This window comes from Lolium rigidum, chromosome 6 (genome assembly GCF_022539505.1).
Source record: "Lolium rigidum isolate FL_2022 chromosome 6, APGP_CSIRO_Lrig_0.1, whole genome shotgun sequence".
NCBI lineage: Eukaryota > Viridiplantae > Streptophyta > Magnoliopsida > Poales > Poaceae > Lolium > Lolium rigidum.
The window spans coordinates 217958976-217984838 of NC_061513.1; the positions used below are offsets into that span (position 1 = coordinate 217958976).

Here is a 25863-nt window from a genome sequence, read left to right on the forward strand (position 1 = left end):
TGGCTTCTCTGCTTCTGGCGTTCGAGCCCTTGGCTGAGGGGTGCCTGAAACCTATTTTGCTTTGTTTAGCAAGCTGAGACCGATTTGCCAAATCTGCGATAGTTTCGGGCCGGAAAGTGTCGGCCCAAACCAAAACGATCCAGTCCAGACCAAACTCCCCCGTCTCTGGGTCTCTAGACGTGAGCTCTCCAATAAAACAAAAACAGTGGCAGTGTAACACACACACAAAAAAGTGAACTACAAAATAATGTCCCGTGAAAATCTATTTTGGTGCATACAAAATTCTCTTATTTTACACCGTTCATGAATTTTTTATTTATTCTGCAACACTTTGTGTGAGAACGTAATATTTTCGAACATACACTTGAATACTTTTCTTTAGAACTTTTAGACATTTTATTTAAAATATGTTTTTTGCGCAATGGGTGCACCTACACCTACGAGCCAAAGTGAATATCCAACGTAGGCCATGTTTTGAACAAGAGAAGGGGGCAGTCTAAAAAAGACTGAATTCTAGGTGGGCGATGACAACCCGAGTTGGAGCACCGGATCAAACAATCTTTTTCTACCCTTCATACTAGTGGCGAACGCACAAAAAACTATAGGGTGGTTACACCTTCTATTTTTTTTAATAATTCACGTGTGATAATTTTTCCAAAATGACTAAATATAAAATGTTCTACAAATTTAGGGTGGGATGGCCCACCCAGCCACCCTACTGCATCTGCCCATGCCTATGCAGTGTATGTAGATCTATTATTCGTGACTAGTTGAGTGGTCGTGTGTTGCCACGAGCTTCTCAAGTTTGATTCATTGAGTCTTATCCTTTGGTGCACACTAAACGATGAAACTCAACCCTCCCTCGAACTGAGATATTTAAGCTTTTTAGAACATAGAGTTTGTATAGTTCAATGAAAAAAGGGTCAAGCTTTGTTCCATCCTTTCTAACTCCTCGAGCTTGGGAAATCGCACCTTTAGTTTGTCTGTCTAGTACACCAACCATTATCCAAAGCAAAGTTTGTTCTATATCTGGGCATTTTTTCAAGATGGGCCGAGCTCTGGGCCAGGCCGAAAAAACCCGAAACTGAAAGTCTAGGCCTGGACCCGGCTAACTGTCGAGTCAAGAATTTAGGCCCAAGCCTAGTCCAATCTTCAGTAAATTGTGTATTTTACAGGCACAAGGCAATGCTTGGCCCGATGCTTGGGCTGAATATGCAGATCCGAGCTCAGTCCGACGTGCAAACTTGGCCCCACTCAGGATTTTTGGGCTAGACTAGGCCACCTACTCGGGATTTTTGGGCCGAACCGGGCCAGGCCGTCTGGCCCAGCTATAGTTCGTTCCTACTAACCTGAGGATGTGTTATTCCATTTACACATGTAAACATAAAAACAATAATACTCCACTTCATGGTTTTCAAAGCATTCTAATAAAATCCCATAATTCAATCCGGCCTTCTTCTCCTGCAAGCCAAGGTGCAATGCGCCCAACCCATGAACCAATTAGTAATTTGGATGATGTAAGATTCCATTTACTCAAAATTGAAAATTGTAGTTTTAGGACGAGTTTGGTTGCTTGTAGATTTTCGCTGCATCTGGGGAACTTGGCTCCGTATAAGCTATAGGAGGTCATGCGGCATAAAAGTCACCTTGTGCAAGCAGATTGGTTGCCAACAAGTTGTTTTGAGCATTGTAGCAGAAGCATAGGCCCCGTCGTTTGGTTGGGTCCTTTTTTCCGTTTCGCGTTGGGCTGCGTTTGGTTATGAGACATTTCTCGAATACGGTTACGTGTCCGCTTCGTGGTGAGCTACCAAAGCGATCAACATCGCACAAAAGGTGATCGAAAAAATAGCATTTCAGGTAGGGCTAATATATGGCACATAAACAACAACCCAAACATAATTCTAGCAGTGGATTAGATTGTTGCACCACGACTCCACAAACATCTGCTTGTGATGCAACACAAGTTCATCAACCGAGGGGTTAGTGCACACCTTCTCGTCATACGTGGCTACCACCAAAAATATATAAACTTGGCATTAGTGTTCATCAAACCTAGCTACTTCTAGAATATACATCATCTTCATGATGTTCATCACCATCATCAACACCAGAACAAGCAACACAACAAGAACTCAATACTCAGGGCTCATTAAAAGGTAATACTTCTTCAGGAAGATTGTAAACCAGGACATCCTACACCCATGGCTCATCGTGAGGTACCAGGTGCGCTATGCATTGTGCTCCATGAGGTGGCTAAGAGCACAATGGACCGGAATGGGAGAGATGAGTGCTTGTGAAACACGCCCAGCGTAGATCATTTTCGCCTGAGCATAGTTTGCTATGGGTGAGTTGAGAATATCCTCAGTTGAGTGTGCAAAAGAAGATTGAGTCGCTTACCTGTTTGCCGATGAGAAGTTGCCTTGGACAAAGAGCTCGGAAGGAGGGAAATGGTGGTGGGAGATTTTCCGGTGAGATGCGGCGGTATAAATAGGAGGCGAGTATCGGCAGGAGGTGAGCGAATTTCTCCCGCGGTATTTTCCCAGTGTCATCTCTCGCTCGCACAAGTTAGGTGTGAATTTTCCTCGCGAGCGCGAGAAGAGCTTAACTCGGCAGGAATGCTCAAATCAAATTTGTCTCCTCATAGAGGTTTTATGCTGATTTAAGAATCGTGCCCCTTTTCCCCGATCCCTCACTTGATCAGTCTAGTTTGCAACCGTATACAATAGTCAAGTGGAGTTTGGACACTTTCCCCCTCCACCGCTCTAAGCTCGCTACATTAATCTTGAGCATCTCCACCCTCTGACCGGGCCGCCGCTGGCCGCTCCGCCAGGCTAGCTGGCCGGAGTTGGTCGTGGCGAGGCACCGGAGTAGTCTAGGTCTAGGATTAGGTCGTTTATTTGTTGTTTTGCGGCTTGATGCCGCCGTTCGGGGACTCTCCCCGTAGAGGAGGTGGAGTTGGAGGTCGCCGCCGCTAGATCTCCGGCTACCTAGGGCTGGTGATGATCCTGATGATGCTCCTCTGGTCGGAGCGGATCGGGAGATCGACCAGCACCATCTCCCTCAATAAAGGTGCGGCTGTGGATCTTTGGCTGATTCATGGAGCCTGATACGTCTCCGACGTATCGATAATTTCTTATGTTCCATGCCACATTATTGATGATATCTACATGTTTTATACACATTATATGTCGTATTTATGCGTTTTCCGGCACTAACCTATTAACGAGATGCCGAAGAGCCGATTCTTCGTTTTCTACTGTTTTTGGTTTCAGAAATCCTACAAAGAAAATATTCTCGGAATTGGACGAAATCAACGTCCAGGGTCCTATTTTTGCACGAAGCTTCCAGAAGACCGAGGGGGAAAGGAAGTGGGGCCACGAGGCACCGACACAACAGGGCGGCGCGGCCTGGCCCTTGGCCGCGCGGCCCTGGCGTGTGGGACCCTCGTGTGGCCCCCCGCGTTGCCCTTCCGCCTACTTAAAGCCTTCATCGCGAAACCCCCGACCGAGAGCCACGATACGGAAAACCTTACCGAGACGCCGCCGCCGCCAATCCCATCTCGGGGGATTCGGAGATCACCTCCGGCACCCTGCCGGAGAGGGGATTCATCTCCCGGAGGACTCTTCACCGCCATGGTCGCCTCCGGAGTGATGAGTGGGTAGTTCACCCCCGGACTATGGGTCCATAGCGAGTAGCTAGATGGTTGTCTTCTCCTCATGTGCTTCATTGTCGGATCTTGTGAGCTGCCTAACATGATCAAGATCATCTATACGTAATTCTATATGTTGTGTTTGTCGGGATCCGATGGATAGAGAATACTATGTTATGTTGATTATCAATCTATTACCTATGTGTTGTTTATGATCTTGCATGCTCTCCGTTATTAGTAGAGGCTCGGCCAAGTTTTTGCTCTTAACTCCAAGAGGGAGTATTTATGCTCGATAGTGGGTTCATGTCTCCGTGAATGCGGGGAGTGATAGAAACCTCTAAGGTTATGGATGTACTTGTTGCCACTAGGGATAAAACATTGATGCTATGTCCGAGGATGTAGTTATTGATTACATTACGCACCATACTTAATGCAATTGTCCGTTGTTTTGCAACTTAATACTTGGAAGGGGTTCGGATGATAACTCTGAAGGTGGACTTTTAGGCATAGATGCATGCTTGGATAGCGGTCTATGTACTTTGTCGTAATGCCCAATTAAATCTCACAATATTCATCATGTCATGTATGTGCATTGTTATGCCCTCTCTATTTGTCAATTGCCCGACCGTAATTTGTTCACCCAACATGCTATCTTATGGGAGAGACACCTCTAGTGAACTGTGGACCCCGGTCCATTCTTTTATACTAAAATACAAATCTCGCTGCAATACTTGTTCTTTCTTGTTCTCTCGCAAACAATCATCATCCACACTATACATCTAATCCTTTGTTACGAGCAAGCCGGTGAGATTGACAACCTCACCTTGTTTCGTTGGGGCAAAGTACTTTGGTTGTGTTGTGCACGTTCCACGTTGGCGCCGGAATCCACGGTGTTGCGCCGCACTACATCCCGCCGCCATCAACCTTCAACGTGCTTCTTGGCTCCTCCTGGTTCGATAAACCTTGGTTTCTTTCTGAGGGAAAACTTGCTGCTGTGCACATCATACCTTCCTCTTGGGGTTCTCAACGAACGTGTGAGTTACACACCATCAAGCATATTTTCTGGCGCCGTTGCCGGGGAGATCAAGACACGGCTGCAAGGGAGTCTCCACAATCCAATCTCTTTACTTTGTTTTTGTCTTGCTTTATTTTATTTACTACTTTGTTTGCTGCATTATATCAAAATACAAAAAAATTAGTTGCTAGCTTTACTTTATTTACTGTCTTGCACTCTATATCAAAAACACACAAAAATTAGTTACTTGCATTTACTTTATTTAGTTTGCTTTATTTACTACTGTTAAAATGGACACTCCTGAAAATACTAAGTTGTGTGACTTCACAACCACAAATAATAATGATTTCTTATGCACACCTATTGCTCCACCTGCTACTACAGCAGAATTCTTTGAAATAAAACCTGCTTTCATTGAATCTTGTTATGCGAGAGCAATTTTCTCAGTGTTAGTTCCGATGATGCTGCTTGCCCATCTCAATAATTTTGTTGAATTGTGTGAAATTCAAAAGTATAAAGATGTAGATGGTGACATTATAAAATTAAAATTGTTTCCTTTCTCATTAAGAGGAAGAGCTAAAGATTGGTTGCTATCTCTCGCCTAAGAATAGTATTGATTCATGGACTAAATGCAAGGATGCTTTTATTGGTAGATATTATCCCCCTGCTAAAATTATATCTTTGAGGAGTAGCATAATGAATTTTAAACAATTGGTTAATGAGCATGTTGCACAAGCTTGGGAAAGAGTGAAATCTTTGGTTAAAAATTGCCCAACCCATGGACTGACTACTTGGATGATCATCCAAACCTTTTATGCGGAGCTCGAACTTTTCTTCGCGGAACCTATTGGATTCAGCCGTTGGAGGTACCTTTATGTCCATCACTCTTGGTGAAGCAACAAAGCTCCTTGATAATATGATGATTAATTACTCTGAATGGCACACGGAAAGAGCTCCACAAGGTAAGAAGGTAAATTCTGTCGAAGAAACCTCTTCCTTGAATGATAAGATTGATGCTATTATGTCTATGCTTGTGAATGACAGGACTAATGTTGATCCTAATAATGTTCCGTTAGCTTCATTGGTTGCCCAAGAAGAACATGTTGATGTAAACTTCATTAAAAATAATAATTTCAACAACAATGCTTATCGGAACAATTCTAGTAATAACTATAGGCCATATCCTTATAATAATGGTAGCAGTTATGGTAATTCTTATGGGAATTCTTACAAAAATAATAGGAACACACCCCCTGGACTTGAAGCTATGCTTAAAGAATTTATTAGTACACAAACTGCTTTTAACAAATCTGTTGAGGAAAAGCTCGATAAAATTGATATTCTCGCTTCTAAGGTTGATAGTCTTGCCTCTGATGTTGATCTTTTGAAATCGAAAGTTATGCCTAATAAGGATATTGAAAATAAAATTGTTACTACAGCAAATACCATCCAAGTTAGAATTAATGAGAATATAAGATTGATGGCCGAATTGCATGCTAGGTGGGAAAGAGAAGAAAAATGAAAAACTAGCTAAAGAGAATAATGTAGCTAAAGTTTGGACTATTACCACCACTAGCAATGCTAATGCTTCACATGTTGCTGCACCTCCTACTATCAATGGTAAAATAATTGGTGTTGGCAATGTTACTACTCCTAGTGCAAAGCGTGCAAAATTGCCCGAAGCTGCTAAAGCTAGCCGAAACTGCTCGTGAAAAACTGCTGAATTTTTTTCCAACATTGGGGATGATGATCCCATTGCTGTAGATCATAATGGTTTGGATTTTGATGATTGCCACATCTCTGAAGTTATAAAGTTCTTACAAAAACTTGCTAAGAGTCCCAATGCTAGTGCTATAAATTTGGCTTTCACAAAACATATTACAAATGCTCTCATAAAAGCTAGAGAGGAGAAACTAAAACTTGAAACTTCTATTCCTAGAAAGCTAGAGGATGGTTGGGAGCCCATCATTAAGATGAAGGTCAATGGCTTTGATTGTAATGCTTTATGTGATCTTGGTGCAAGTATTTCCGTTATGCCTAAGAAAATTTATAATATGCTTGACTTGCCACCATTGAAAAATTGTTATTTGGATGTTAATCTTGTTGATAATGCTATAAAGAAACCTTTGGGGAGAGTTGATAATGTTCGCATTACCGTTAACAATAACCTTGTCCCCGTTGATTTTGTTGTCTTGGATATTGAATGCAATGCATCTTGTCCCATTATATTGGGAAGACCTTTTCTTCGAACTGTTGGTGCTACCATTGATATGAAGGAAGGTAATATTAAATATTAATTTACTCTCAAGAAAGGTATGGAACACTTCCCTAGAAAGAGAATGAAGTTACCTTTTGATTCTATTATTAGAACAAGTTATGATATCAATGCTCCATCTCTTGATAATACTTGATATACACTTTCTGCGCCTAGCTGAAAGGCGTTAAAGAAAAGCGCTTATGGGAGACAACCCATGTTTTTAATACAGTATTTTTGTTTTATATTTGAGTCTTGGAAGTTGTTTACTACTATATCAACCTCTCCTTATCTTAGTTTTGTGCATTGTTGTTCCAAGTAAAGTCGTTGATAGTAAGGTTCATACTAGATTTGGATTGCTGCGTGTAACGCATTTCTTTGTCTGTCACGAATTTCGACCTGCCTCTCCGTAGGTAGCTCATAAAAATATGCCAATTTACGTGTGTGATCCTCAGATATGTACGCAACTTTCATTCAATTTGGGCATTTTCATTTGAGCAAGTCCGGTGCCTCAATAAAATCCATCTTTACGGATCGTTCTGTTTTGACAGATTCTGCCTTTTATTTCGCATTGCCTCTTTTGCTATGTTGGATGAATTTCTTTGATCCATTAATGTCCAATGAGCTTTATGCAATGTCCATACGTGTTAAGAATGATTGTGTCACCTCGAACATGTTAATTTTTATTGTACACTAACCCTCTAATGAGTTGTTTCGAGTTTGGTGTGGAGGAAGTTTTCAAGGATCAAGAGAGGGAGATGATACAATATGATCAAGGAGAGTGAAAGCTCTAAGCTTGGGGATGCCCGGTGGTTCACCCTGCATAATTTAAGAAGACTCAAGCGTCTAAGCTTGGGGATGCCCAAGGCATCCCCTTCTTCATCGACAACATTATCAGGTTCCTCCCCTGAAACTATATTTTTATTCCATCACATGTTATGTGCTTTGCTTGGAGCGTCGGTTTGTTTTTATTTTTGTTTTGTTTGAATAAAATGGATCCTAGCATTCATTGTGTGGGATAGAGACACGCTCCGCTGTTGCATATGGACAAATATGTCCTTAGGCTTTACTCATAGTATTCATGGCGAAGGTTGAATCTTCTTCGTTAAATTGTTATATGGTTGGAATTGAGAAATGCTACATGTAGTAATTCTAAAATGTCTTGAATAATTTGATACTTGGCAATTTTTGTGCTCATGTTTAAGCTCTTTCATCATATACTTTGCACCCATTAATGAAGAAACACCTAGAGCTTGCTAAATTTGGTTTGCATATTTGGTCTCTCTAAAGTCTAGATAATTTCTAGTATTGAGTTTGAACAACAAGGAAGACGGTGTAGAGTCTTATAATGTTTACAATATGTCTTTTATGTGAGTTTTGCTGCACCGGTTCATCCTTGTGTTTGTTTCAAATAACCTTGCTAGCCTAAACCTTGTATCGAGAGGGAATACTTCTCATGCATCCAAAATCCTTGAGCCAACCACTATGCCATTTGTGTCCACCATACCTACCTACTACATGGTATTTCTCCGCCATTCCAAAGTAAATTGCTTGAGTGCTACCTTTAAAATTTCCATTCTTTACCTTTACAATATATAGCTCATGGGACAAATAGCCTAAAAACTATTTTGGTATTGAATATGTACTTATGCACTTTATCTCTTATTAAGTTGCTTGTTGTGCGATAACCATGTTTTTCGGGGACACCATCAACTACTCTTTGTTGAATATCATGTGAGTTGCTATGCATGTCCGTCTTGTACGAAGTAAGGGAGATCTACCACTTTAATGGTTAGAGCATGCATATTGTTAGAGAAGAACATTGGGCCGCTAACTAAAGCCATGAATCATGGTGGAAGTTTCAGTTCTGGACATATATCCTCAATCTCATATGAGAACACTAATTGTTGCTACATGCTTATGCATTAAAGAGGAGTCCATTATCTGTTGTCCATGTTGTCCCGGTATGGATGTCTAAGTTGAGAATAATCAAAAGCGAGAAATCCAAAATGCGAGCTTTCTCCTTAGACCTTTGTACAGGCGGCATGGAGGTACCCCTTGTGATACTTGGTTAAAACATGTGTATTGCGATGATCCCGGTAGTCCAAGCTAATTAGGACAAGGTGCGGGCACTATTAGTACACTATGCATGAGGCTTGCAACTTGTAAGATATAATTTACATGATACATATGCTTTATTACTACCGTTGACAAAATTGTTTCTTGTTTTCAAAATAAAAGCTCTAGCACAAATATAGCAATCGATGCTTTCCTCTGCGAAGGACCTTTCTTTTACTTTTATGTTGAGTCAGTTCACCTATCTCTCTCCACCTCAAGAAGCAAACACTTGTGTGAGCTGTGCATTGATCCCTACATACTTGCATATTGCACTTGTTATATTACTCTATGTTGACAATTATCCATGAGATATACATGTTATAAGTTGAAAGCAACCGCTGAAACTTAATCTTCCTTTGTGTTGCTTCAATACATTTACTTTGATTTATTGATTTATGAGTTAACTCTTATGCAAGACTTATTGATGCTTGTCTTGAAGTGCTATTCATGAAAAGTCTTTGCTTTATGATTTAGTTGTTTACTCATGTCATTACCATTGTTTTGATCGCTGCATTCATTACATATGTTTACAATAGTATAATCAAGGTTATGATGGCATGTCACTCCAGAAATTATCTTTGTTATCGTTTACACCTCGGGACGAGCGAGAACTAAGCTTGGGGATGCTGATACGTCTCCGACGTATCGATAATTTCTTATGTTCCATGCCACATTATTGATGATATCTACATGTTTTATACACATTATATGTCGTATTTATGCGTTTTCCGGCACTAACCTATTAAAGAGATGCCGAAGAGCCAGTTGCTGTTTTCTACTGTTTGTGGTTTCAGAAATCCTACAAAGGAAATATTCTCGGAATTGGACGAAATCAACGCCCAGGGTCCTATTTTTGCACGAAGCTTCCAGAAGACCGAGGGGGAAAGGAAGTGGGGCCACGAGGCGCCGACACTACAGGGCGGCGCGGCCCGGCCCTTGGCCGCGCGGCCACGGCGTGTGGGGCCCTCGTGTGGCCCCCGCGTTACCCTTCCGCCTACTTAAAGCCTTCGTCGCGAAACCCCCGATACCGAGAGCCACGATACGGAAAACCTACGCGAGACGCCGCCGCCGCCAATCCCATCTCGGGGATTCTGGAGATCACCTCCGGCACCCTGCCGGAGAGGGATTCATCTCCCGGAGGACTCTTCACCGCCATGGTCGCCTCCGGAGTGATGAGTGAGTAGTTCACCCCTGGACTATGGGTCCATAGCGAGTAGCTAGATGGTTGTCTTCTCCTCATGTGCTTCATTGTCGGATCTTGTGAGCTGCCTAACATGATCAAGATCATCTATCCGTAATTCTATATGTTGTGTTTGTCGGGATCCGATGGATAGAGAATACTATGTTATGTTGATTATCAATCTATTACCTATGTGTTGTTTATGATCTTGCATGCTCTCCGTTATTAGTAGAGGCTCGGCCAAGTTTTTGCTCTTAACTCCAAGAGGGAGTATTTATGCTCGATAGTGGGTTCATGTCTCCGTGAATGCGGGAGTGACAGAAACCTCTAAGGTTATGGATGTACTTGTTGCCACTAGGGATAAAACATTGATGCTATGTCCGAGGATGTAGTTATTGATTACATTACGCACCATACTTAATGCAATTGTCCATTGTTTTGCAACTTAATACTGGAAGGGGTTCGGATGATAACCTCGAAGGTGGACTTTTAGGCATAGATGCATGCTTGGATAGCGGTCTATGTACTTTGTCGTAATGCCCAATTAAATCTCACAATATTCATCATGTCATGTATGTGCATTGTTATGCCCTCTCTATTTGTCAATTGCCCGACTGTAATTTGTTCACCCAACATGCTATCTTATGGGAGAGACACCTCTAGTGAATTGTGGACCCTGTTTCATTCTTTTATACTAAAATACAAATCTGCTGCAATACTTGTTCTTTACTGTTCTCTGCAAACAATCATCATCCACACTATACATCTAATCCTTTGTTACAGCAAGCCGGTGAGATTGACAACCTCACTGTTTCGTTGGGGCAAAGTACTTTGGTTGTGTTGTGCACGTTCCACGTTGGCGCCGGAATCACTGGTGTTGCGCCGCACTACATCCCGCCGCCATCAACCTTCAACGTGCTTCTTGGCTCCTCCTGGTTCGATAAACCTTGGTTTCTTTCTGAGGGAAAACTTGCTGCTGTGCGCATCATACCTTCCTCTTGGGGTTCCCAACGAACGTGTGAGTTACACGCCATCAGAGCCCAAGATGATGCAGTTCTCCTGGCCGACCATGGAGGCGAGGAGGAGCGATGCGCTGTCTTGGTGAGTCTTGTTCTCACTCCGCTCTTGGCCGGCCTTGGCGGCGAGGGAGAGGGGAGTGGCAGCTCCTGGCTCATGATTCTGCTCTCGAGATCCCCCTTTCTGGCTCGACGTCGACGCTGGAGGAGATCTGCGGAATATGGTGGATGTTGTATTGTGCCTCATGGGCGAGTATATATAGGGTACAAGACTTGGAGGCTAAGAAGCTCTCCTAGATATAAGGCAGGAGATGAATGACAAATCCTATACAAATCCCGTGACATCTAATACTACCTAATATATCTCTAACATCCCCCGCTGGTCGTAGCGGTAGCGACGTGAACAAGAGTAGCGTCGCGGACGGTCAGACTGGAGAAGAAGCTTGTGAGGCGCAGGCGAGGTGGTAGCCCTTTGTGCCGATGTCGAGGTAGCCGAGAGTGTGGGTGCTGCAACCTTGGTCGAGGGAGCCGCGCGAGGGATTGCCGTGGTCGATGTCGTGGGTGGGTGCTGGTGTCGATGTAGCCGCAAGCGCATAGTGCGCAAGGAGAGTGACGGAGACGCGTCGAGGCAGTCGTGGAGGTTGTCGATGCCGAAGTCGATGCAGTCGGAGCCGTCGAGGACGAAGTGCAACCATAGTTTTGCCAGAACCAGGCACACGTCGGGGACGAAGGCATACTTCGGTTTTGCCATAACCAAGTACACATAGAAGAAGTCGGTGACGCGGTCGAGGCAGTCGTAGAGGCGATGCCGAAGAAGACGTTGTCGAAGCCGATGAAGACGAGACGTCCGGCGCGAGTTTGCCAGACTCGGGAACGTGTCGGGGACGAAGGCACTTCCGGTGTTGCCAGTACCGGGCATGCGAGGGTAGGGAACATTAGAAAGTGCGCGCCATGTCGGAGTAGACTAGTAGAGGAGGTCTCGACGACGGGTGTCGGAGTAGAACAGCAGGTGGTGTAGTCGGGGAAGATGCGAGTCTCGACGACGGGTGTCGGAGTAGAGAAGCAGGTGACGTAGTCGGGGAAGAGGCGAGGACGCTGGCGGCGAAGCTGTAGTGTACGAAGACGTAGAAGGCAGCTAATCCAGCGGTGACCAGGGGTGGTCATGCCGGACGCCTAGACAGGCGTTGTGGTGATCGGCGAGCCCGGCCGCGACTCGAAGTGGTTGGCGACCCCGGCGGCGACCCGAGGTGGAGGCGCGGCGGCGGTACACGAAGTAGGCGAGGAAGACCCGGCGGCGTGACGAAGACCATGCACGGACGGAGGCGACCCGCGCCGAAGGGGCGGCGTTGTGGTGGCCTCGGACGTCAATGCGCGGGGGAAGGCGAAGATGACCTCGTGCGGCGACGCCACGGCCCGAGGGGCCGGCGTAGCGCGTGGGCGTGAGTCGGTGCAGCGGCGGGACGCCACCAGCGACGTACGCGCCTCAGAAGGCGCGTCGTTGGCTAGCAGCGTGTACCAAAGGCGGCGACGCTGCGACCCGTAGGGGCGACGCAGCGGCAACCTGATGCTCAATCGGTGGTAGGCGCGTGCTCGAGGACGTGCATGGCGTAGACGTGCGCGGGGTCGGTTGATCAGACCGACGGCGGCACGATACACGCCATGGCGTGGACGACGTGCAGATCGGAGACGATGGCGGCGTTGTCGATGGAGTCCCGGTCGATGGCGACGAAGACGAGCCGGCGATGGAGACCGCGCGAGCGAGACAGCCTGATGTGTCGCACGTAGGGGCGCCCCGTGTGCAACACGTCCAGCTGTGTCGTGCGGTTGATGGCCGGTGCAGGTCGATGCCGTTGTCGGAGTAGAGGCACAAGTGGACGACGGCGATGGGCGACTCAATCCGATCTATGATCGGTAAACCAAAAAAGAAAACGCCGGTCGAGCGACCGACGACGCAAAAAGAAAACCAATCTACGGATTGGAAAAAAAAGACTCGAGGGCAGCGGATCAACGGATCGACGAACGAACCCTCATACGGGTTGCGCGGCCCCGGAGTAGATCATGGAGATCGACCTCCCGGGGGCGGCGCGGCGCGGAAACTTTGCGGCGGCTAGGTCAAGAAGCGTGCCGCTCTGATACCATGTAGAAGGATAGAGAGGGAGAGAGATATGCGGAATATGGTGGATGTTGTATTGCGCCTCATGGGCGAGTATATATAGGGTACAAGACTTGGAGGCTAAGAAGCTCTCCTAGAGATAAGGCAGGAGATGAATGACAAATCCTATACAAATCCCGTGACATCTAATACTACCTAATATATCTCTAACAGTTCGGAGAGCAGATGCGACGTTGCAGAGCTTGCCTGCTGTGTTCTTCGTCAAGCTTTGCCTGCGGGGTGCTATGGTGAGGCTTCGTCAAGCTCTCCCTGCGCGAAACACATGGCGTCCATGATCGGCGGCATGATCTTTGGCCAAAAAGGCGGCCCAATTTCAACCTCCATGGCGGAGGCTTTCTCTGGTGCCAGCTCGCTGGAGCCTCGGCGACCGCCGCACCCTCAAGTGGTTCGTCCCCGATGGTGCGGCGGTGACTAGCGGTGTAGGTACATCGTCGGAGCAGGGCCAACGAGCGAGCTGGTCCTCAGATCTCGGCGGCGACGCCTGGAGGTCACCGGCGATTTGTGGCGGAGATGCCCGTGTCCTTGATTGCGTTCTTTCCTTTTCAGGCAGGGTGTTTCTTGTAAGTTTGGAGGCCCTTATCTCGAATTTTAGGTACTTTGTACGAGTGATGCCTAAGGGCTTCTTTGTAAAATGTACCCGCCACGTGTGGCTCTAATGGAGATGCATCGGGGTCGTTCTCGACCCCTCCCTTTGTTCAAAAAAAAAAAAAGAATCGTGCGAAGAAAGGAAGCGAAAATACGTGAACATCTAAACTGCTGTTTCTTGCATCAGCGAAGCCGAAAACCACTCCGCGAGCAATCAAACTCGCCCCTATGCAACAGCGCTTCAATCATTGTGTGTGCTTCATCCATGGGGTGAACCGATGAGGTCGGAGGTAAAGAAAGAAGCTGAGAAAAACGACAACCTACGTTTGAGAAAAGACGTTCAAACTCGGAGGGCTGCAAAAAGGCGTTTTGTTGCCATGCCAGCCCGAGCCCGAGCCCAAGCCCCGCCACAGATGGCGTCCCCGTCCGCGCCGCCGGCGTCGTCGTCGTGGGTCATCCTAGGCAGCATCGCACGTATCTCTGACTCTACGCCGGCGGACGGCGGCGACGCCTCCGTCGCGCTCACCTCGCCGCCGCGCGTCTCGATCGTCACCGTCACCCCGCGAGTCTTCCCGGATCCACCCACGCCCCACTTCTTCCCCTTCGTCCTCGCCGCGGACCCGTCCGGCCTGCTACTCCTGCAGGCCAACCTGCACTGCACCCCGACCCGTGAAGTCGTCGACCTCCCTGGCGAAACCGGCTTCACCTGGAAATACTACACCTCGCGCTACTTTGTGCTCGACGTCGCCACCGGCTCGGCGCTCCACCTCCCTGACCCCCAGACCGCCGCCGCCATCATGCACCAGGCCCTCCTTGGCCTTGTCGTCTCCCCTGGTGGCGGCGGCCACTACATGGTCGCGGAGCTCCAACCTTTCATCGGCACCAACACGGCCACGCTCCTCTGCTTCTCTACAGAGGTTGGGGAGTGGGTCGCCAAGCCCGTCCATTACCCGCTCGAGCCCCGGCCCCGGCCGTGGGCTGCCATCGGCGTGCTCTCGCTACACGGGAGGCTCTGGTGGGTCGACCTCTCATGGGGCGTCATCACCTGCGACCCCTTCGCCGACGAGCCGCTCCTGGGCTTCATCCCGTTCCCTCCGGAGAGGGTGCTCAAGTGTGGGGAAGGTCGGCGAGTCATCGACAAGTACCGATGCGTGGGTGTGAGCGCCGGCAAGCTGCGCTTCGTCGACACGTACGCTCGCGGCGGGGACGCTCGCAAGATCGCCGTGTGGACGCTGGCCGATGCAGACTCCATGGAGTGGACACTGGAGCACGAGGCGAGGTTTACAGAGATCTGGGCCCATCGGAGCTACAAGGCAACCGGGCTGCCCAAGAAGATCCCCACGCTCGCGCTGATTCACCCCAAGAACCCCGACGTCGTCTACTTCTTTCTGGAAGAGCACCTCTTCGGCGTTGACGTGCGTGCTCGCAGGGTCGTCGAGTGTGAGGTCTATGGCCTGGTTGCGCCGCCCAGCAACCGCATCGCCAGCCGCTTCGTTCGGGCTTGGGAGCTTCCGCCGTCACTCTCCTCAGGTAATGATGCCATGACTCCTCTCATATATTCCCCTGTTTCTATGTCCCTTGTCCATTGATCACATTGTCTGCTGTATGTCTCAGTTTTCTCCTTCTAAGCTAGCTGGTATTCGTGTTCAATCAGATGGTGACTGAGTGATGCACATGCTACGCCAAGAATACTTTTTTTTTTGTATCATGATGGTTTCTTGCCTCTGGACGGTCATGGTCATTTCGTGATGCCCATATGCTGAGGCGTAGACTAGTCCTGTTCTACCACTTCTGGTTTCCTCCGAATCTTTGAATCCTAATATGTTTGTGATTGTGAATGTGATACACTTACCAATTAACTTATCAGGCTAAGAGCAATATCTGCAAAAAAAACTAAATTTTATGTGTATATTCGTGCACAAGCACCTTTAGGTGGATATAGGCATGGAATATCCATATCTGAAGCTAGGTATACAGTATTCTTCGATAGCTAGCTGGCATATATCTAATTAGTTCATGCATGGACTACTTCTGGATGGTTTTGCTGCTCTGTTAGCGTTTAAGTAAAACACGACAAACATACCAATCACAACTTGTATAGATGCTGAAACAAGAATTGGTGAGTGTGATTACTAATAAAATGTGCATACATACTCGCTTCGTAGTCCCATGTTAATATTGCCTATTAATCTGATATCTGGGATGTATGCCAAATTTATCCGCCTTCTAAATTATCTTGGTCCCCTTTTAGTGCTCAAATTTTAATTACGAGACTAACATAAATTATGCGTCAATGTATTGTTCTTCAATATACTATGTTGGTTTCTTGCCTCTGGATGATCATTTTTTGATGATGTACCAATCACAACTTGTATAGATGCTGAAACAAGAATTGGTGAGTGTGATTACTAATAAAATGTGCATACATACTCGCTTCGTAGTCCCATGTTAATATTGCCTATTAATCTGATATCTGGGCTGTATGCCAAATTTATCCGCCTTCTAAATTATCTTGGTCCCCTTTTAGTGCTCAAATTTTAATTACGAGACTAACATAAATTATGCGTCAATGTATTGTTCTTCAATATACTATGTTGGTTTCTTGCCTCTGGATGATCATTTTTTGATGATGCACATATGATGTATCTACCTAGCGTAAAATAGTCCTGTTCTTACTTTCCCGTGGGCCTTTTATAACTGTAGTTAATGTAATTATGATCGATGAAAATTGTATTATAGTAGAGCTAGTAATTAACATATTTGGTGCAACAGATAGCATAAGAACCAGACAACTATTCCCACTTCATACAGATATTATGTTTGGTTTATACTTGCGGTCTCCAATCAAGATATGTAGAAGAGTGGATAAATGGAGGCCAAACTACACGTAGCCCTTTATTGCGTTGACTAATTGGACACATAAAAGTGAATTAATTAATTAATCCAAATTATTCATATATTAAATAATTGGAATTTTTTTTTGATAGGTCAGTTCAGATTATTCCAAAACCTTTGGGGGAACCGACTTTGTTCTTCTTTCTCATCTGAGTGATTCTTTTTAGCACATATCGACATTTGTGGAATGGCTTCTAAGTTGTAACTAATATTTGTTATATTTTATAAGGGAATTGGTCTAATGGCATCAACTTGGCTGAAGAATCTTATGCTCGACCATACAAGCCATCTCCAGGGGATTACCACTTGGTGGGACTTACCAAGCTGTTATCAATCGGGTGAAATGGAGGAGCAACTGGTTACGGCTAACAGTGTCCTAGGTATATGATCTTTCTGCCCTAGCCTCAAACACCATACGGCTGTACTGTAGTACTTTGTGCTGATACTTTCTTTGTTCCAGGTGGCAGGTGTAGTAGTGCCGAATTCAAGTTCTGGAGTGGCTGCAGTATATGTTCTGGTGTCATTCATGCTTTGGCATCTTAGCGCGAAGTAGCTTAACGGATTTCTTAGTGTATCAGATGGTGTCTGATGGGAATCCTGTGAAACATTATCTGTTACTTAGTTTTCATGTCCTTAGATGGAACAACTTGTACTGGAGGTGTAATTTTGAGGCACGATGGATGGTTCCGGTGATGGTTTGAACTTCGAAGCTGTGATTCTCTGCACTGACTGGTTGTTGCCGTAATTTCCGCATTGGACCGGTAGCCATTCCCTGTTGATTGTCACGTGTGTGAAATGATAATAGCATACCCGCGGACATGGAGTTTTGACTCATAGGTCCAAATACACCTATTATGAAAAATATATTTTAAATATATTTCTTTACTTTAAAAAGTATTGAAAAAAATCTTGGGTTTATATCTAGACATATTATGTACATATACAAAGTTTTGTGGAAAAAACCATTTTTTATGGGCCAGGTAAAAAAGACAAATAAATGTCTGGTGAGAAGTCATTTTGGAGCATCGAAAATTGTCTTTTCTATACAAGTCACAAAAATTGTCATTCTTTCACGAAAATTTGTGTGCAGACGTTGAATCTGTGGGTGTATGGTTAGATTTTTTTCATTTTTTTAGATTTTAAAATAGGTTTTTCAAATAATAAGTGCATCTACACCTAAGTGCATTTCCCCATACCCGCCTCCATGCTTAGTTCAGGACTCTAGTTCAGCGTTGGGTCTTTGCGTGCTACTGGGCAAAGTACGAGTCATTTGAGAGCTCGGTCTTGATCACATGAAGTGAAAACGCTAAAAGGTGATGAGATCTGAGCACGCACCCGCCGGCGATCGCCCCTGACGGGGCGCTCTTCGCCGCTTCTGCTCCGGTTAGGGGGCCCTCCAGCAGCCATGGACGATGGATGCTCTGTCTCACGGCGCTAGCGTGTGACTTACCACTCGCTCATCTCCCAGTGGGCGGCATCCCGACAAGTTCATGGTTTTCTCTACCTCCGGCCTCAAGCTCTTCGTCTGGTCCTCCTGGATGCTGATGGCGTCACGGTTGATGTGTGTTTCCTCAAGAAGGATGAAGTCATCTCTTCGGGATCGGAGGTTGCGCTTCCGTGCCATGTGGTGAAGGTTGGTCCTCTGGAGACTCCTGCTCCACCACAAGCCCAAGTACAACAATCGTCACCCTCCTTTGGTGTGCGCTCGGACATTTCCCTTCAGAAGAAACTGTGGAACCTTTTTCATTGCCCTGTGGCTTTCTCGAGCTCCCATAGCTCAGTGGAATTCTTCATGGTCGCCTCCTTTGGGCGTTCCAAACTGCGCTTGGATTCTCTCACAGTTTCTCACATGCTCTATGCCTGCCTGGGTGGTATACCCCAGGACTTCAATGTGATGTTCTCGCGTGACAGAACTTTCAGATTCTCTGTTTGCAACAAGCAGATTGGGTTTTGTGTTAGCAATTTGAGATCCGACAAGTGTGATGATTTTGTTGTTCATTTCTTGCTTTGGGGTCGTGGAGGACCCAATTTTGTTCGAGAACACCGTCTTTGGGAATATGAGGAGTCACAATCATGGCTGATTGTTGGCCGGCGTTCTTTTGCTGACATTGTTTGTGATCCTCTCTCTGGAGAAAATAGGGTTCCTTTGGGTCATATGCATGCTCATCAGCCTACTGTTCTGCAAAAACCTGCTACCCCTAGGCTTGCTTTTCTTACATCAACTTCCTGTCAAGGACATGGAATTACTCGAAGCTGCTATCTCCTCTGGGCACAACCTTGACCGAATTTTGAAATGTTTTAGATTTGATGACAAAGATTCCTAGATTAATTCGTCCCTTGACTCATTGGCAACGGCTCAGCTCCATGAATTACGTGTCTTTATTGATAGTAAACCCTCTGATGAAGTCTTGGCAAAAAGGTTCTATGGTAATGCAAGATCAGAGCCTATTTCAGCGGAAATTCAACATGATAAATCTGCATTTACCACTCCGAGTAGGATCCCTTCTTTTCAAACTGAGGCATATAACTTGGGCTCAGCTCGTGAGGCGGCCCAGGCCCAACCCAGAATCTCTCATCTCGTTTTTCCTCCGGAGAAGCAGCAGCAGTCAAAAATATTGCCACCTGGGCCTCCTCCAAGGTTTTTTGGACCCTCCTCGAAATGCAACGATAATAAAAAAAACTTCCAGCCCACCTTGTCCTCGTTGTCTTCAACCTGAGCACTTAAGGCGTAATTGATAGAATAAGATTCGCTGTCATGGATGCAATAAACCTGGACATGCCAAAAGGACTGTTTTTCTGCTGTTAAGGAAACTTGGATTGCAAAGGAAGTACATTTGCCTGTTAAGGAAACTTTGGATTTACCCCTCAATTTGGTTAATGACGTTGCAATTGTTGACCTAAACAACAATCCTCAGCCGCACAATCTCGATACAAGCCTAAGCCTGACGGTGGGATTTTCTCGCCCTCCTCCCCAGCTTGCCACCCCGGTGGTAAATCCTAAGCAATCATTTTTTACAGAGCTCTGCTTACACGTTGCCCCTTCATCTCCATTCTCCCCTGCTCCGGGAACTGTAGCTCCTCACCGTCTCCGCCCGCACCGACCACCACATTGCTGCAATCAGAGATGGCAAATTTCCCCGTCGACCCCTCGCCGTTCATCCCGGGGCAGTACGAGCTCATGGAGGTCGCCAATCATCCGCAGCAGTGCCGCTATCACGTCAGCACGACGGTCTCTGCCAAGAACGAGGATGTGCCATTGTCACCATTAACCCTGCCTTCCCAGGTGAACTGCCATTTACTGCTACTCGTATGTTTCTCCAGTCTTTTCTCGAGGATGAGTGTGGTGACCCAGCATACCACTGCATGGTGTAGTATGCAAGTCATTGACATAACACCAATGAAACGTCGTTCCACTAGTATTACATCCCTCGTAGTGGTACAACAGAAACATATGCGGGTCCAAGGCATGTCTATAGAATTACAATACATACTCTTCACAGAAGATCAACACAGCCTCCTACTTTATAATAAGGTAAAACTGCAAATAAATTCTAGAAGAACGACTCGTAGTCTAATCTATCACGAACTCTATCTAGAGAGGTACTTGACTGACTAGAGAGACTATGACTGGATTCTAGCTACTTAGGTGCTAGGATTAGGGAGCTAGTTCCCTTCTAATGCTAATCTAGGTTTTCTTCATGGTGGATGTGGTGTTTGACTCCTCTAGTTCGATCATGTCTCCTGAAATACTTGTTGACTCCTCGGTCTTCGAGTTGCACTGTAGATCTTCCTTTAATGCCTTCAGATCTAAGTAGGGGATTCAAAGAGGGATGAGTACGAGCGTACTCAACAAGTTCACTATAGGAAGGAGGTGTTTAATGCACTAGCTACAGCCATGGACCAGAAAGTCATAGGCAATGCAAGTTTTTGTAAACATTTCTTCAAAAGGTTGCTTTTATTCTGAAGAACTATGTCCGCCAGCCTTCATCGGATGTCTAGAACTTCATGGAGTTCATTTCCAGTGGCGTTCGCAGTTCCAAACCCCGAACAGAGAATGACAAGCCACAATTTGATGCACTCTGCATAGGTGTGTTTCTGTACCCATAAGAGATTTTATCCTTGTTGCACAACCGAGTTGCATGCTCGTCCATACTTCCTTGGTGTGGGGCCAGGTATAAGTCATATCCAATCAATGGGCCGTCCCGCGACCCTACATACCCACCCTTTTGTAATCCACTGGCCTCGGTTGACTCATATGATCAATCCCTCTAGGCCAGCCCGTTACAATCCATCATAGATAAAGCCCGTAGTAGAAGCTATGAGGGCTTCCTCCCTGCCTAAGTATCTGCATACTAGGCACCTGCAGTTGTATCCGTTGGTATGCGAGAGGGAAAAGAACGTACTGACTACTCCGTCCCACTCCAGATCTTATGGTAAACACAGGTATTACGACGCAAGAATCACTGAACGACATTTGTTGTTAAGTCCTATGTGAATATAAACCCATTGCAATGGAACCTCCACCAGGCTCATACCATGGTTCCATTGCCCACCACATAGTCATATTCATAGTTATGAAAATAATATTTTGGTTTTTGATGCAAGAGTGATAAGTATAGTACTTTGCAAGTAATTTGGTAAAAAATACTCAAAATGGCATGAGCAAGCGATGAACTTGCCTTTCTTGACTGCAAGATTATGCAGTCAAGGACTTCGATACGGGATCACTCCAAATTCTGAAATAGCATCATTGTTAGGTAAGGACAATGTTTAAAAGATTGGCAAATATTCTATAATGCATAAATATCAGATGCAATCGCTCTAAGCGTAACCTAACCTCGATGCTTTAGGATTAGTGAGTTGAAATGATTTGTTTAGGGTGTGTTGTACTTTTAGAGTGATTCCACAAACAAGGTTCTTATTAGGTTTTTGTTGTCTTAGAATCATAAACAAGTGGTATAATGCATCATAACAATCATATACACCAAGGAATAGTAGTTGCATAATAAGTAAAGAACAATTTTCAATTTAAGTCCTATAGTGCAGATAATTATTATTATATACTTCAAAAGAATAACTTTTGAAGAACATGTTAATTAATAAAGAACAAGTATAATAACTAGGGTTGTGGATTTTTATGGTTTACTATGGTTCTCAATTGAGTTTCCTATTTAAGTAATATATGGATCGCAATAAAGTTGGATTGAGTTCCTAGTCATGTATTGATTGCATGGTTTGGTTAAGCATGAGCATATTAAGCAGTTGATTAAACATGGTTGCTATAATGGTTGGTTATATCTTACTGGTGATAGATAACTATGGTCTATAGGTCCTATTAGGCATGGTTGATGACTATTCTATATTTACTTCAAAAGAATAACTTTTGAAGAACATATTACTTAAGTAATAAGAAGTATGTCAATTAAGGCTTATGGTTTCTAGGGTTTGCTCTTGGATTCACTAAGTACGAAATAGTTGGTTCCTAAATAGGATGGTTTGTAAATATCTAATACTAGTAGGGTTTAGTTGGGTATGAGCTTATGATGCAAAATATTGGATATGGTTATTATTAGAATTCATCACAATGGTTTGATACTAAGCATGGATAATTAAGGATGATGACTTGGAGAATAAGAACTAGTGTTTATATTTAGGTGGTCCTACTAGATCATCTGGGTTTATTAGTATGGATAGATGAAATACCAATTTGTTAGTAACAAGGTTTTTATATTTTATGTGAACATAGATATGCATTTAGTTTCTAATTAAGTATCTATGATGAGTGTTAAGGTAGTAGGAATACATTTCATGGTTCCTAGGGTTTTAAGTTTCACATGAAATTATGGAGCTAGGGTTCCTAATAAAATTAGGGTTTCATACATGAAATTATGAGGTTAGAATTTTATTAATAATGGACTATGGTTTCCTATTTGTCATATAATTCTTAACTTGATGGTAAGTTGAAGTTATTAATAACATTGAAACAAAGATAATAATGGACTTAGCATTTTATTATTTTAGAGGATTAATAATTAAGATAAATATTATTTAAGGTTTAAATCCCTCTCATAAGGATTTAATAAGATATTGATAAAATGAAATTAGTTGGTGCTTTCTTTATTTACTTAATGGTTTTTATTTATTTCGAAAAGTTTTACTAATTATTTAATTTTAATTGAATTTAGAATAAAAGAAAAGGCTTAAATAATAAGGGTTAAACAATTAAATTTTTATTTTAAATAAAATTTGATATTAATTTTTTATTAGATGGAGTTTATTTTTATGAGTATTTTGATATCTCATTTGAATTTTCTGAGTTGAAATGAATTTATTATGCATCTTTGAAGTTTCAAGTATTTTCTGGAATTTGAAATAAATGGAAATACTAATTGTACGGTGATAGAACCTAGCTACATGGACTGACTGGTGGGAACTGGTTCTACATCAGTTGCCATGCAGGGAACGACCAGGTCAACTGCTGCTGACCCCACCAGCCATGTCACCTCGCCGGAGAGGCTCCGGCGATCGATAGCGACGACGCTATAAGGCACTAGAGGCTGCGAAATTTGGTGCGCTCGAACCCCCTCTTCACGCTGAGTCGAATGGTAGTGGCGCCACTAGGATTTGGTCACCAGAATGTGCTCCGGCGAGCTCAACTGCGGCGGCGCTTACCGGCCAACATGCTAAAACTCGAAATAGTTGATGATTTGGAGAGATAAGAGATGCTACAGGTGCGCAATCATACCCTGAGTTTTCCTAGGTGGTCGGTAGCGATTGTGGTGGTCGGAGACGGCGGCAATGTCAAGCTTTCCGGCGAACCCGAGCGGAAGGGAATGGTCGATTCACGTTGTCTGGACCCCTCCCTCTTCAATTCCTTCTACCAGGATGCTCACTGAGACACGGCGGTGCCGCTCAATACCTCCTGGACCCTGTGGTGGTCTCTACCGATCTGTCGTGCTCGATACCGGCCAGATGCTATGGCGAACTGTGAGAGATAGAGAGGGCTAGAGAGAGAATGGGATGGCAGAGAAGGTAGCTGGGGTTTCGGCGGTTCTGCTCGTGGTTTTATAGGCCACGGCGAGGTTGGGAGCGATGTCACTGTGGTGAGTAATACAGAGATACTCCGGCGATGATAGTGTGTGCTACGGGCGCGAATCTTGACACGAAGAGGATGAGGATGAACGCGTGGAGGATAAGGATGAATCCTCGGGCGGTCAATGGCGTACTGGAGGTCAGAATCGGCGACGGTGACGGGGCTCCGTCGGCGTCGCGTTGTCGACTGTGGGGAAGAAGACGATGGACTCGTCCATCCACGGCGTGTTGTTCACGTTATGAAACGGAAAGTTGGGTTGGCCATTTCGGTGGATTGGGCTGCGTCCTCGGCTTGCCTGTTGGGATGCTGCGGCCAGCAGGTAAGCTTCTCTCTCTTTTCTCTGTTTTCTATTTTGTTATATGTTTGTTTGAATTTCCAATTTGAATTCTCTTTTGTTTTTGCAGGTCTTTTGCCTATTTCAATTTGACTGAAACTAAATGAAAATGTGTGAGTAACATTGTTGGTTTAGGAAGTTGTATATGTGTATTAAGACATACACAAATTAACAGTATTGGATTGAGGATAGAATATTTCACATATATTTGATTTTATATTCCAATTATAAAAGGTTCTAATTTATTTTCCAAAAGACCTTACTGATTATCTAGTGATGGTTATGGTTTTATGTGGTATTGCTTTGCAAGAAATAATCTGCAAAGTAAAGCCAATTATTTGGTTTCTTATTTAGGAATGTGATCTTATGGGCATGATTTCATGTGCCTAAATATGTATGAGGAATTGGAAATGGTTTAGGTTTTATTCTAAAGTCATTGGTATTGATTTATTAAACCATTGTCCTTAATTTTTTTAGGTATTACTTATTCTTCTCCTAATGATTTTTATGTGTTTGGAAACAATAGTTGGTTACACCTACATATGCATAGTTTGAAAGGTAGGGTTGAGTTTATATCTTAATTCATGTTAGGTTTATTAACTAATCCATTCACTCGTACTTGAGTCTAAGGTATGATCTTAGATTTTACCTCTGATCACCAAGTGATACTCCAATTAAGCTTGGGACATGTAAATAGGGTTTACTTGTGCTCACTATGGGATACATAGTTAGGGTGAGATATAGTCTATGTATGTGATGACACCATGTTGGGTTGACTAGGGTTTAGTCTCCCTTATCAATTATAAGATGGTCACTTGCCTAATATTTCATGTGCTCACCTAGTTGCTAAAGACTTGAGAATTGGTTTTATCTCTTACAAGTTGACTACTATTTTTATCTTTAATCTAGCTTTGAAATATCTAGAGTGGCTATGGTTCTCATCAAGGTTATCTTTGGTAATAAGGATGAATGTTTATTCACAGCAAATTAAGTATAGGGTTTGGCACTAAGGTTTTCTTTTGTTCATTAATTGAGGAACAAGTGGAATATAGATGTGGTAGGATTCTACTTATGATCTCCAGGTGATTCACACGTTAGGATTGGAATATAAATCTAGGGTTGCTTACTAGTGTTCTCCGTATGATTTCATGTGATGGATGATATCTACTTATCACATTAGGGTTTAACTTATCCTTATATATCTCCAAAGCATGATCATGGATTAGACATGACCAACTTGTTCTTAATGGCTTCTACCTCAAGTTCGTAGGGTTTATGATCATTACTAAGGTGTGATGATCAAGGGTTTTGGCTTACCAAAGGTTTGATTAAGAAGGTTTCACTCTCATCCCCAAGATCAAGTGCTTGCTCAATTAACTTGAGTGTAACACTTTAGCTTGAGTCTCTTACATGGGGTGAATGAGCTACTCATAGGATCTCATTAGGTCTCTAGGCTAAGGATCCACTTGGCTAGCTTAGTTGGGTTAGTCTCTTGCATACCTCATCAATTCCTGGACATGGTCTTATTCCACTCGATACTTGGTTATCTCA

At 44.3% G+C, this 25863-nt stretch overlaps 1 protein-coding gene across 1 annotated transcript; it reads left to right on the plus strand.

Annotated features, from left to right (window-relative positions):
* The first annotated feature begins 14403 nt into the window (after positions 1 to 14403).
* On the plus strand, positions 14404 to 15579 carry LOC124663760. Its single transcript, XM_047201427.1, has one exon. It carries the CDS (start codon positions 14404 to 14406, stop codon positions 15577 to 15579), a length of 1176 nt encoding a protein of 391 aa, XP_047057383.1.
* The last annotated feature ends 10284 nt before the right edge of the window (positions 15580 to 25863 follow it).

Excerpts from the sequence above, each read along its gene's own strand:
- LOC124663760 (XM_047201427.1), top strand. The coding sequence starts at position 14,404 with ATGGCGTCCCCGTCCGCGCCGCCGGCGTCGTCGTCGTGGGTCATCCTA.